Consider the following 12,045-nt stretch of genomic DNA (forward strand, 5'->3'; position numbering starts at 1 on the left):
TCGCCCAGCGAGCAGTTTCTTTATTAACCAATAAAAGCAACACAAATACAAAAGGACCTCCTACACCATATGTGCAATACAGCTCTTAGCATTAGAAGTGTTAATGTATGGGAATTGGCATTGATAATAGCAACACCACTGATCCACTGACTCTCAAGTTCCACCAGTTGACCCAGAAATGTCCTTTATCCCAAGAGTATCTGAGTTACCATCACTTGGTCTGCACGTGCGCACACACATTACACACATGCACATATATATACCTACATAGTTCTATATGGCTTATCTAGCCACTTTACTCTGGAGTATTGAGAGTGCCTTCAATATTTGCTTAAGTATTTGATTCTATATTGAATAACCTCTTAGGGATTCCGAGGGCTTCTGAAATCTGTGGTGTAATGTCTCTCATCAATTTTGGAAAATTCCCAGTGAGGTAGTGCCACCAGCAGTGAGCAGTGTGCAGCTTCGGCAGCTGTGACTTCTCAGGGTGCTTTAGGAACCTCCATTCTAGTGAAATCAAGATCTCGATTCAAATCTCAGGAAGTGATTTCAGGAAGTCAGTGTGAAGCAAGATTGGGGTTTATCACAAACAGGCAGCATGCTTCTGTGTGTGTGTGTGTGCGTGTGTGTGTGTGTGTGTGTGTGTGTGTGAGAGAGAGAGAGAGAGAGAGAGAGAGAGAGAGAGAGAGAGAGGTGGGGATACTATACACACTACAAGGAAGTGTAGACTTCCTGAGAGAGGTTAGCTGAAATTTCTTAGAAGCAGCTGGGTATATGACTTTTGTAGGTTTTGAACTGTAGGTATGTTTAAAAGATTAAACTGTTTTGGTGTATTTTTATCTAATGGTAAATGAAGGCGTGTAAAGTGATTTATGAGGTGTACTGTGGGGGTCTACAGATAAGGTGTGCTGATTATATAAAAGTGCAGGACAAGAAAGGTCAGGAATTTTTGCAACACATAGGTCATAGGCAGTAAGACATCTTGAGTGTTAGCATGATTCATAATCGTGGTAAGATTTCCTCAGGGAAACTTGTACTGTTTGTGGTTACTAAGAGGTTGTGACGTGTTTTTGACTGTAAACATGTTTCATAATCTTGTTCATGAAATTTTTCTTGGCAAAGGGAGTATCATGTCCTTTGCTGGTGTTGTCAGAAGCCATGAGACTCAGTCTGCTAGGAATGTACACAAGATCCAGGGGATGATGGCTCTCTTCCTTTCTCATGGCCCCGTATTTGTTCTTGGTTTTCCCTCTTTCCTTAGTAGGGCTTCTCATCTATTCTTTATCTCCCCCTGGTATTCCAATCATGGTCATATTAAATTTTCTTACCTTTTTATTTATTTATTTTTAACCCCTTTATCTGTACTTTAAATTTGTCTACTTACTTACATGTGTGTGTGTGTTTGTGTGCCATGTGTGTTCAAGTGCCCACAGAGGCCAGAAGAATATTTTCAGATACTCCTGGACCTGGAGCTTTGGTGGTTGTGAGTTGCCCAATGTGAGCACTGGGAACGCTCTTTGGACACCTCTCTCAGCCCACTATGAGTACCCCATACCCGGGAGTGGCTGCTGCTGCTCCTTATGATCTCTTCCAGGGCTCTAATTGTCTTGTCGACTGTACTCAATCTGCTGTTAAACCATCCACTGAGCTCCTAATTTTTTATTATTATATATATTAAAAATACTGTTTTTCAATTTTAGATTTCGTATTTGGTTATTTGAAAAATAAAATGAGGAGCCAAATAGATGGCTCAGCATGACCTGGATTTAATCCTTAGAATACAGGAAAAGGTGAAGAGAACTGAACCTTCAAAGTTGTCCTCTGACCTACATGAAGTGCTCACACAGTGATGATAAGTTAAAAAAAAAAAAAAACCTTTTACAATACTACCTGTTACTTATAAAATAATCTGGAATCCCTATTGACCTTAGTTTCAGTTATGTGTGGTGTCATCTGCAGAAGCAACTTCATTTATGTGTATTTGGTTGTATTTGCTTGTGTGCTAGACTATATTTGAAAAATTCTTTGTAGAAATACAAGACCAGTGGTGGCACACGCCTTTAATCCCAGCACGTAGGAGGCCGAGGTAGGCAGGTCTTTGAGTTCAAGGTCAACCTGGTCCACAGAGGGAGTTCTAGGATAGCCAGGTCTACACTGAGAAACCCTGTCTTGGAAAAAAAAAAGCATAATAAGGAAGGCAGGCAGGAAGGAAGGAAGGCAGGCAGGTAGATGAGTCTGTGACCAAGATGGGGTTGCCATCCTTAGAGGAGATTTTCGCCAGCTTTGCTAGCCAGATGCCAGAATCACTAACAATATGGGGTTCTTTAGTCTATTTTAGATATCAGGATCTTTGTGGAACACACAGATGACCAAATAGTTGGCTTAATTCTGCTTTTTCCTTAGTTCCAAAGTGAAGGCATTTTGGGGTCCAATCAAGACATGGCCTAATTTACTCCACTTTGCTAGCATAGTGGTTCTCTACATTCCTAGTGCGGGGACCCTTTTAGTACAGTTCCTCATGTTGTGGTGACCCCAACCAAAAAAGTATTTTCATTGTACTTCATAACTGTAATTTTACTACTGTTATGAATTGTAATGTAAAATCTCTGTTTCCTTATGGTTTTAGGTTACCCCTGTGAAAGGGTCATTCTACTGCCAAAGGAGTCACAACCCACAGGTTGAGAACCACAGTGTTAGTGGGTCCTATTTTCAACTTCTCTTAAAAAATACTTTCAGGTTCAGTCTCAGTGTACCAGAAAATAGAGTTTCCAAATCCCCTTGGCACACACATTGTCAGATCTCAAGTGCAGCATCCAGTCCACAACTCCTCCTGAGGAGTTTATCATGCTGCTAGGCAGAGAGCATCAGTGAATGCAAGGCCTCTCCTCCAGGTGCTAACCGGTAATTCTTTACTACCTTGGTTTATGGTGCCTTCAACCTTTTTTTCTTTCTTCTTCTTCTTTTTTTTTTTTTTGGTTTTTCGAGACAGGGTTTCTCTGTGGTTTTGGAGCCTGTCCTGAAACTAGCTCTTGTAGACCAGGCTCTTTCTTCTTTTTTTAAATTTATTTAAGTTAAATATATTTTTTAACTGATACGTAAAAACATAAGATCCTGAACAGGGCTAATGTGCCTCAGTTATGTATACATGTTATTTTAAATCAGGCTAAGTGTACCTATTTCTGCAAACATTAATCATTTCTTTTTTGGTAAAAGCTTTCAAAATCTTCTTTTAGATAGTGTTGATAGTCACCTAACAGTACAGCAGCTAAACAGAGCTGCTGGCTTCCAGATAATGTAACTTAGTGCCTACCAATCTACCCTGTTCCCATCTTCCTTTCTCTCCACTCTGTTCACCCTCTCATAACCTGCAATCCACTATTGACCTCTCGAGTTGCACTGTTTGAGGATCATACAAGTGAGATCATATGGACTTGTGTGTCTGTGCCTGGCTTCCTCCGCTGTTCCATCTGTGTTTTTATTTTTGTTAATGACTGACTGGTATTCCACTGGGTATATGTGCCACATTTTAAAACCCATTCATCTGTTAAATGAAGCTAGTAAAAACTAATCAGTCCAGCTTTTCTGGTTGCTCTCCATGGGAGTGTTGGTCTGTGACAAAAGTAACCTACGCATTATTAAGCATAACCATTCTTTTTGTTAAAATTGTTATAGTTTGTAATTCTTATTAGATATTGGATCTACTTAAGAAATCAGATACTTCCTTAAGATGAACCTGTTAAGGAAATGACACAGCAAATTCTAATCTTCTGTTCTAGCTCGAGATGCCGACGAACGAGAGAAGTGGATCCATGCCTTAGAAGAAACCATTCTTCGACATACTCTCCAGCTTCAAGTAAGAGGCTTTGCATGGTGTTTGGATAGTTTGTCTATGGCTTTCTTTTGGGGAGAATGGTTGTTTTTGAAGAAAAAAAAAACTGCTATACTACAATGAGAACTCTTCATTTCTGAGTTGATTATTCTTAACTTTTAGTGTTGCATAGAAAAGTTACAAGCATTTATTTTTTTCTACTTTCTTAGGGCAAAATACAGATTTTTTTAAAATCAGGAATGAAGTTAGTATAAGGCAATTTGAATGTGAAATGATATTTTAAAATGTGCCAGATACATATTTAAGTATTTTGTATCAATATTGGGCTATCGATAAAACCAAATTGTAGGCATTCTAATTGATAAATGCTGAGAAGTTGACCTCATTTTCTTGTTAATAGAATTTGGTTATTACCACATACACCTGGTTAATACTAATTAGGATAAAGATGAAAGAAAACTCAGTATAAATGGGTCAAGAGAAACAAAGCTGGCTGAGATCTGAAGTCTATACTCAGAGTCCCCTTCCATCTCTGGATTTTGTTGGCTCATAATTATTGGGATTTATTTCACTGCCTCAGTGGTAGTGAGACTGGTTGCAGCAGTTGCCAGCCTTGTATTGTAGGAAGTCTAGGTCCATAGTCAGTAAGATGAGCAGGTCAGTGGCTGAGTGGCAGAGTAGCAGACATTCAGGTGACAGCATTCAGGAGGCTGAGCCAGGAGGATCCCTGAGAGCAAGGTCAGCCTGGGCTGCAGTCTGAGATCCTGTCTTTAAAAAAGAAAAAAAAAAACTGGTTATGGTCATGAGCCTAATCCTAAGCAGTCAGAATTTTTGGGTCATATTCCAGCCTGGAGCTGAGATGTGTTAGAAAACAAAACACCTTGTTAATAGTGGGCAGTAGATGTCGCCACCCCATCCCTGCCCTAGTAGCTTCAGAACAGGAAGTAAAACAGGGTAAGTGACAGATGCAGCTCACACCTTTTCTAACATAGAGAAAATGCTTGCTTACACCTCGCTTCTGAATGTCCATGTGTGGCAGACAGAGGAGTTTGTTTTATGTTTTTTTAGTCTTGAATTGTAGACAACTGGTGCCTTGTGACCCCCTTCTATTTTGTCTGATCCAGAAATTGCTTGATTTGGTAAGGTTTACCTCAGGTCTTCTCACATGGTGAGGCTTAGAAAACAGTGTTTGATGTGGTTATTAAGGGATGGGAACAGTGAAGATGGAGTTGAAAAGGCTTGTAGATTACCCTGATGTATGCTTTTTATAGCAGCTTCATGATTGCCATCAAGTTCTTTTTTTTTTAATTTAGGTAGTTCCATAAATAAAATATAGCATATTTTAGACAGACGTGTGGTCCAATTAGAAGGTAATTGTTTTACATTTAATTGCATTGAATGTGTCAGATGCAGTTTCCCCCTAACTGGCTAAAGTGGCATGCAGGTGTCTGATGTGTCTTCAGCCTGCCCTTAGAGGCCTCTGCTGTGGGGCCATGAAACCCATCAAGTGCTCTTACTCACTTCTTTCCCTTAACATTCTTTATAGCTTTCTGGTCTCTACATTCTTCTGAGTGATGTTCTTGTTCTCTCTCCCTCTTCCCTTCTTTTCCATCTCCCCATCCGCCTCTAATGCCATTTGCCTTTTTTGTAGCTTAGCTCAGAGCTGACCTCTTTGGTAGCGCATACAAGTACAGACCCTCATCCTTCAAGCTGAAGGACCTCCCTTTGGATGCCACAGTCACTGCACAGTTCCTAAGTACTTTTGGTGGGGTGGTGGTGGCAGGCTCTTGCTGTGTAGCCCATGTTGGCCTGGAACTCAAAATCCTCTGCCTCTCTCTCCTGAGTTCTGTGCCTTCTCTATCTTCAAAGCACACAAAACTCCCATTACTAGGTAACTGCTTCCAATCAGGTACCAATGTGGATCCAATTATAGAATCAGAATTAGAGTTTGGTAAAAAAAGAGAGCTTACATGTTTGGGGAACAACAGGAAGGAAAAGATATTTTTGAAATATTCTAGGCTTTGACCACTTTGACATTTTAAGAAAACATGTAATATGAATGTTCTTAGTAAATAGAGAGGCTAGGATGTTTAGAACTATGAAGCTGTGTGTTTATTTGAGTGGGCAGTACTGTCTTCTTAGAGAGAGTGGAGTGTGGTGAAGAGCCTCACTCTGGAGTTGGGTGTCCGATTTGTAGTCCAGTGCAGTGATTAGCATTTACTCATTAACCTTGACCTATCTGACTGACAATATCTTCTCCTTAGCACCATTGTGGTAGTTACAAGAGTCGAGTATAGACTCCAGTTGTACCTCCCTGTTGGAAGAGCTGCACAGAAGTCAGCTGCCATCCCTTCTCCTGTGCTTGGTGGTTCATTAGAGCTCACTAAGTGTTAGTGATGGGAAGGAATTGCTGAAGTGATACATAAACAGTTGAAGTTCTTTTCCACTGTTACTTGTTGAGTACATGCAGGCACATAACACATCTGTCAGGAACTAAGAGATTGGCACTTTTGGGAGGGCCTGGGTATAAACAGAGACTGCTCTTTCATTCCCAGTTGCCCAGACCCGCATAATCACACAGAAACTATATTAATTACAATACTGCTTGGTCAATGGCTTAGCTAGCTCTTATATCTTAAATTAATCCATTTCTACTAATCTGTGTATCACCACGAGGCTGTGGCTTACCAGGTAAGGTCTGTATCTTTCTCCTTCAGCAGCTACATGGTGTCTGCCTGACTCTGTCTTCTTTCTCCCTGCATTTAGTTTAGTTTTTCCACTTAGCTCTATTCTGCCCTTCCATAGGCCAAAGCAGCTTCTTTATTAACCAATTATAATAAAACATATTCACAGCATACAGAGGGGCATCCCATATCACCTGGGAGTGGAGATTCAGCTTTGCTCTGGCCTGCTTATTACACTTACACCACCTCAAATGTCAGAGTGTTTTCTTCACTCCATTCTCTTCTACTGCTTTACTTCCTCCAGACCTCTCTTCTCTCGCATTGGTCTTTTCATATCCATTTTCCCTGGCCATTTTAGTCTCCTTCCAGTTTTGCTTACCTCATTTCCCAGTGTACAGCTTGTGGCCTGCTTCTTCAACATTGCTTTAGCCAACACCATTAGAATTTCTTGTGACTGGACAGTTTTTACTGTGTATTACGCTAGTCTTCATTCCTGAGACTACAACTATCTGTTTTCATCGCTTTTATTGCCCATTATAACAGAAGCTATGAGGGCTGACAAGATAACCCAGTGATTAAGAGCACATCCTGTTTTTCCAGAGGACCCGGGTTCAATTCCCAGCACCTACATGGTGGCTGACAACTCTCTGTGAGCTTGTGACTCCAGTTTCAGAGGATCAGATGTCCTCTCTGACCTCTGTAGGCAAAGCACCCAGGAACATAAAATAAATTCAAAATAAGAAGCTACCAAAAGCGAAGTGGCTATATTTATCTCAATTTTAATTGTTTTCCACCTCTAATGGAATATCCATCATGATTAAAAACTTCCCCTTTCTTTCTTAAAATTCCAGGACTCTGTGCTTGCCGAGTAGCACTCCGTCAACTGACTTGTATTCCCAGCTCCAGACGCTTTTAATGACTTTTTGTTCATTGCCAGTTGAATTTCCCACAGTGAGATCTTTTCTTTAGGTCTAGAATCTAATAAAAACCTCTTTTCAGCCAGATGTTGTGGTGCACACACCTTAATCCCAGAGCTTGGGAGGCAGAGGCAGGAGGACCTCTGTGAGTTTGAGGTCAGCCTGGTCTACAGAGTGAGTTCTTGTCCCGCAAGGATTACATAGTGAGATCCTGTCTCAAAAACATCAATAGACCCTGCCCCCTCCAAAACAAAAAGATGCAAAAAAAAAAAAAAATCCATGTTCTTCTCTTCACATAAAAAGGTTTTTCTTCAACAGTTCTTGAGACTTTTCTCTGCTTCACATATTCTTTTCCTTCTCAAAGATCAATAACCTTGATTCCTTTGAGACCAAGGCCTCCTTCCTTGACTCTGTGGCTGCCTCTGCCATTTTCGTAACTTGAGCTAAACTCTCTGTAGATGAGTCCCCCTCCTATCTTCATAAAGCTTTCAGTCCCCTATGCCTTAGGGATCTACTGCCCTGGAATACCCGAGGCAGGGCTACAAAGGTGCCTCCATCCCTTTCTTTCTCAAGCCCTGACATTAAGCCTCTGTTTTCTTTGATGATGCCAACCTTGACTTCTGAGGGATAGGAAGCTCAGTCTTGCTGCTGCTTCCTTCCCTCCCTCCCTCCCTCCTTCCCTCCTTCCCTCCTTCCCTCCCTCCCTCCCTCCTTCCCTCCTTCCCTCCCTCCTTCCCTCCTTCCCTCCTTCCCTCCCTCCCTCCCTCCCTCCCTCCACTTCAGTGCAGTCACACTCAGCCTAGGCTTTCGCTTTATCTTGGCAGCTCTATTTCTTGTACTATCCCAACCTATATTTCTTAATTTATTTTCTTTTTCATCCTTTAAATGAACAACTATCATTAATGATCCTGAGGCATTCATAAATGAGGAGAAAGAAACAACCTCCAGAGCAGTAGTTCTCAGCCTATGGGTCACAACCCCTTTGGGGATTAAAGAACCCTTTCACAGGGGTTGCATATCAGATATTCATTATGATTCATAAGAGTAGCAAAATTACAGGTATATCATATTTATTATAGTAAGGGGAATCTCTCCCTCGGCCTCTGCTGTGCTTTCCCCCCCCCTGTAGCCCCCGAATACTCTGCTGTGTCATCTTAGCAGTGAACATTTGAACACTTGTCTTTGCTAAGAGCGGTGTAGGTTTCAGGTGCATCCTCTCTTCTTACTTCAGGTGCATCCTCTCTTCTTACTTATACATCCCTCTCTTAAGTTTGTAAAGCTCATGAGAGAGAAATCCATTTACTGATATACTATGTATGCTCATGGTTCACATACAGAAGCCCATCACTAGCCAAGTTTTCATGGGTAGTTTGAGAACTGGGTAAGAAGAAATGCTTTAGATCTAGGTGAACCAGGACTAGGACTTAGGGCTTGCCTAGCTGTGAAATCTATGGTGATATTTAATTGCTTTTCAACCTCAGTTTCTCTCTCTCTCTCTCTCTCTCTCTCTCTCTCCCTCTCTCCTTCCTTTTTCTTTCTTCCTCCCTCCTTCCCCCTCCCTTTCTTTCTTTTTTTAGGGGACAGGATTTGAGATGAGGTTCTCTCTGTAGGTCTGACTATTCTGGAACTCCCTATATAAATGAGGCTGGCCTTGAATTTACAGAGATCCGCCTGCAACTACCTCCCAAGTGCTGGGATTAAAAGTGTGCACCATTATGCCTCCCTAGCTTTAACCTCAGTTTCTTCATCTTTAAAGTGGCTTTAAAACCTCAGCAAAGCAGTTGTGTGATGGTCATTTGGAATCTCTAACCTGCAGTGCTTGCACATAGTCTTCTATTCCGACTGTCATTTCATCTAAAGCTTTCTTTACCCTTTCTTCATCTTAATTCTAGTCCTTGTTTTTCTGGGTCATCTCTGCTAATTTATGAGCACATTGTAATTAGAGTAGAATGGAGATGGGAAATATAACAGAAATTTCTGTCCACTTAAATCCTGTGAAGCAAAGTTTTCCTGCAGTTATTCTATGTTAACTGTAGGCTCTTCTCTCTCTTTTTCCTTTCCTTTCTCTTAGCCTTTCCTACCCTTTTTCACATTTTTTTTATTGTGAATCACTTTATGTAGGCAAATATAGAACAAGATGTAAATGCCTCAGGTTTAAAGTCATTCAAGGGAGCTTCCAAATGAAATGCAACCGACACAAAGCAGTGGAGTCTAAACTAAGACTCATGTAAGCTCAGCCCAGTGGCAAAGGCCTGTACTTATTTAGTAATGTTTTTAAAAATGAAATCTAGAAGTTCTTTCAGAATAAAGTGGCCAATGCAGAATCTTCCCTATAAAAATTAGGGCAATCGTATACATCAAATATAATATTAAAAATTGAATGGTACTAAAGACTCATAGAGGAAAAACTGGTCTCTTGTCCTCTGACTTCCCTGTTGTGTACCCTAGACTGTTTTTTTCACCTTCCTCCCCACAGTGTACTGAGGCTGTTACAGTCCAGTGCCTGGCATTTCGTTACCCCAGCAGACATTTTTAAGCTGCTAATTGTTATGCTAGTCCCTTGTGATGAGAAGCTGAGGACACAGCAAGACTTTGCACTGTTGCATGCATTGGGGGCCTGCGGAAAGGCTGCTAATTCTAATTCGGAACAGAATATTTCCTTTTGAGAATGTGTTGGTTACAGTTTCCCCTGGTGAAACATGGCAGCTTCTTCCATGTGCCAGGTGACATAGGTACTCCACCTGGCCTACATTCCTACATAGGAATTGACTGGCTGACTTCAGTTTAAAATTTTTGAAGACTTAGGCTAAAATACTGAGGTTGTATAAACTGCTTTTGAAAATCGAGTTGTCTTTTACCTGCTCTGGTCATTTGGCTTCTGTTGCTAGGTCAATGCCTAGAGAAATTGGTTTGGCTTAAAATACAACAAGCACCATGTATTTTAGAGTAGTTTTAGGTTCAAAGCAAAAAAAAAAAGAAAAAAAAAAGAGAAAAAGCACCCCAACCCACCCCCCCCAAAAAACCGGAAGTTCAATGATTTCCTATTTATCATAGCCCTGTTCCACATATGCATAGCTTCCCCTATTATCAGTATTTCCCACCCAGATGGTACATTTGTTACTCAATTTCTAGTGACACATCTTTACCTAACACATAGGTTTTGTTTTTTTTGTTGTTTTGAGTTTTTTGAGGCAAGGTCTCATGTAGCTGGGGTTGGCCTCCAACTCACCCTTTAGCCAAAGATGATCTTCTTGAGTTCAGTGCCTAAGTGTTGTTATATGTAACATTTGGAACTATCTGGCCTTTTGGGATAGTCTTCTAATATTTAGAAAAATAAACTTGTTTCTTCTTGGTCTGTACATGTGTGCTGGTTAGATTTTCTTGATAGGCTAGAGTCATCTGGGAAAGGGAGCTTTGAGAGACTGCCTGCATTAGCTTGCCTATACTCTGTGGGGCATTTGGGATTGCTAGTGGATGGGGAGTGGCAGCCACGGCAGTGGTACTGCCCTTGGGCAGGTTGTAATACAGCAAGCTGGGCAAGCACTGGGAGCAAGCAGGAAGTGGAATTTCTCTGTTGGTTTCTGTTTCAAGTCCTCGGGTTGAGTTCCCTGGCTTCCCCCATAATGGCCTGTAACCTGTAAACTAAACAAAGCCTTCCCTTCCCACCCTGCTTGCTTCCTGGTCACTGTTTTACCAGTGTTTTATCAGCAGGAAAGTAAAGTGCCATAGCATGACTTGAGTCTTTTTACTGAGGAGTAAATCCAGGGCCTACTGGGCAAGCACACATTCACAGAGCAATATTCCCCAAAAGGCCACACCTCCAAAATCCTTCCCAGATAGATCCAACTAGGGAACAAGTGTTCAGATATACTAGCCTTTGGGGGCCATTCTCATCCAAATCACTACATTTTATCACATATGAATTAAGACTCAAAAAGTTATTAAATAACTCAATAAAGTAAAATTATAGCTGTGGTAAATTCCACAAAATGTTACATGGGCTAATGATGACCTAAAATAGGAAGAATTTACATTGTTTGTCTAGAAATGATGGTGAGAAGTAAATTAAGAGTCAAAGGTGTTGTCAAGGAGATAGTGTGAAAGAAACAGCAGTGGTAACAGGGTCCTCAAGTTGGAAGGTCCTTGGCAAATTAAAGAAGCTTGAAAAGGGCCTTTGTGTGGAAGGCAGAAAAATAGGGGGTACAAAAGTTGAAAAATGCAGGTAGGACTATAAAACTGTTGTGTTGAGTTAAACCCTTTTTGCCATGCAAAGCTATAGCAAGTTCCTTGATTAGTAATAGAATGCTATGGAAATAACACTCTGGCTCTTATGTTGAGAGTGAACTAACTGGTAGATTCAGGAAGACTGTAGTAAGAGAATTACTCCAAGAGGGGCCATTATTTGGGATATGAGGAGAGGTGGGATTGAAAGCGCATTTGGAAGTGAGAGTTACAGAACTAGGTTGATAGACTTCAGTATGGGACCAGGGGAGGCAGGCCCCTAGGTTAGACTGCTGCATTTAGAGTGGATGATGGTGGTTCCATTTACTGAGATAGAGATCATGAGAGAACTAATTCTGTGCTTATAAAAGGGGAAGCAGAATGAACTTCGAAA

At 41.1% G+C, this 12,045-nt stretch overlaps 1 protein-coding gene across 7 annotated transcripts in view; it reads left to right on the forward strand.

The window, feature by feature from the left end:
* The window catches only part of Osbpl9 (oxysterol binding protein like 9), a 137,461-nt gene that overhangs the window by 63,658 nt on the left and 61,758 nt on the right, over nt 1-12,045 (forward strand). For all 7 annotated transcript variants that reach the window (XM_041651694.1, XM_041651695.1, XM_041651696.1 and 4 more), the window contains exon 4: nt 3,777-3,853. In XM_041651694.1, coding sequence (XP_041507628.1) covers nt 3,777-3,853 — 77 coding nt within the window. The remainder of the gene's footprint in view (nt 1-3,776; nt 3,854-12,045) is intronic.

This window comes from Microtus oregoni, unplaced genomic scaffold (genome assembly GCF_018167655.1).
Source record: "Microtus oregoni isolate MIOR12 unplaced genomic scaffold, Mior012 000005F_ref0000423, whole genome shotgun sequence".
NCBI classification, from domain to species: Eukaryota; Metazoa; Chordata; class Mammalia; order Rodentia; family Cricetidae; genus Microtus; species Microtus oregoni.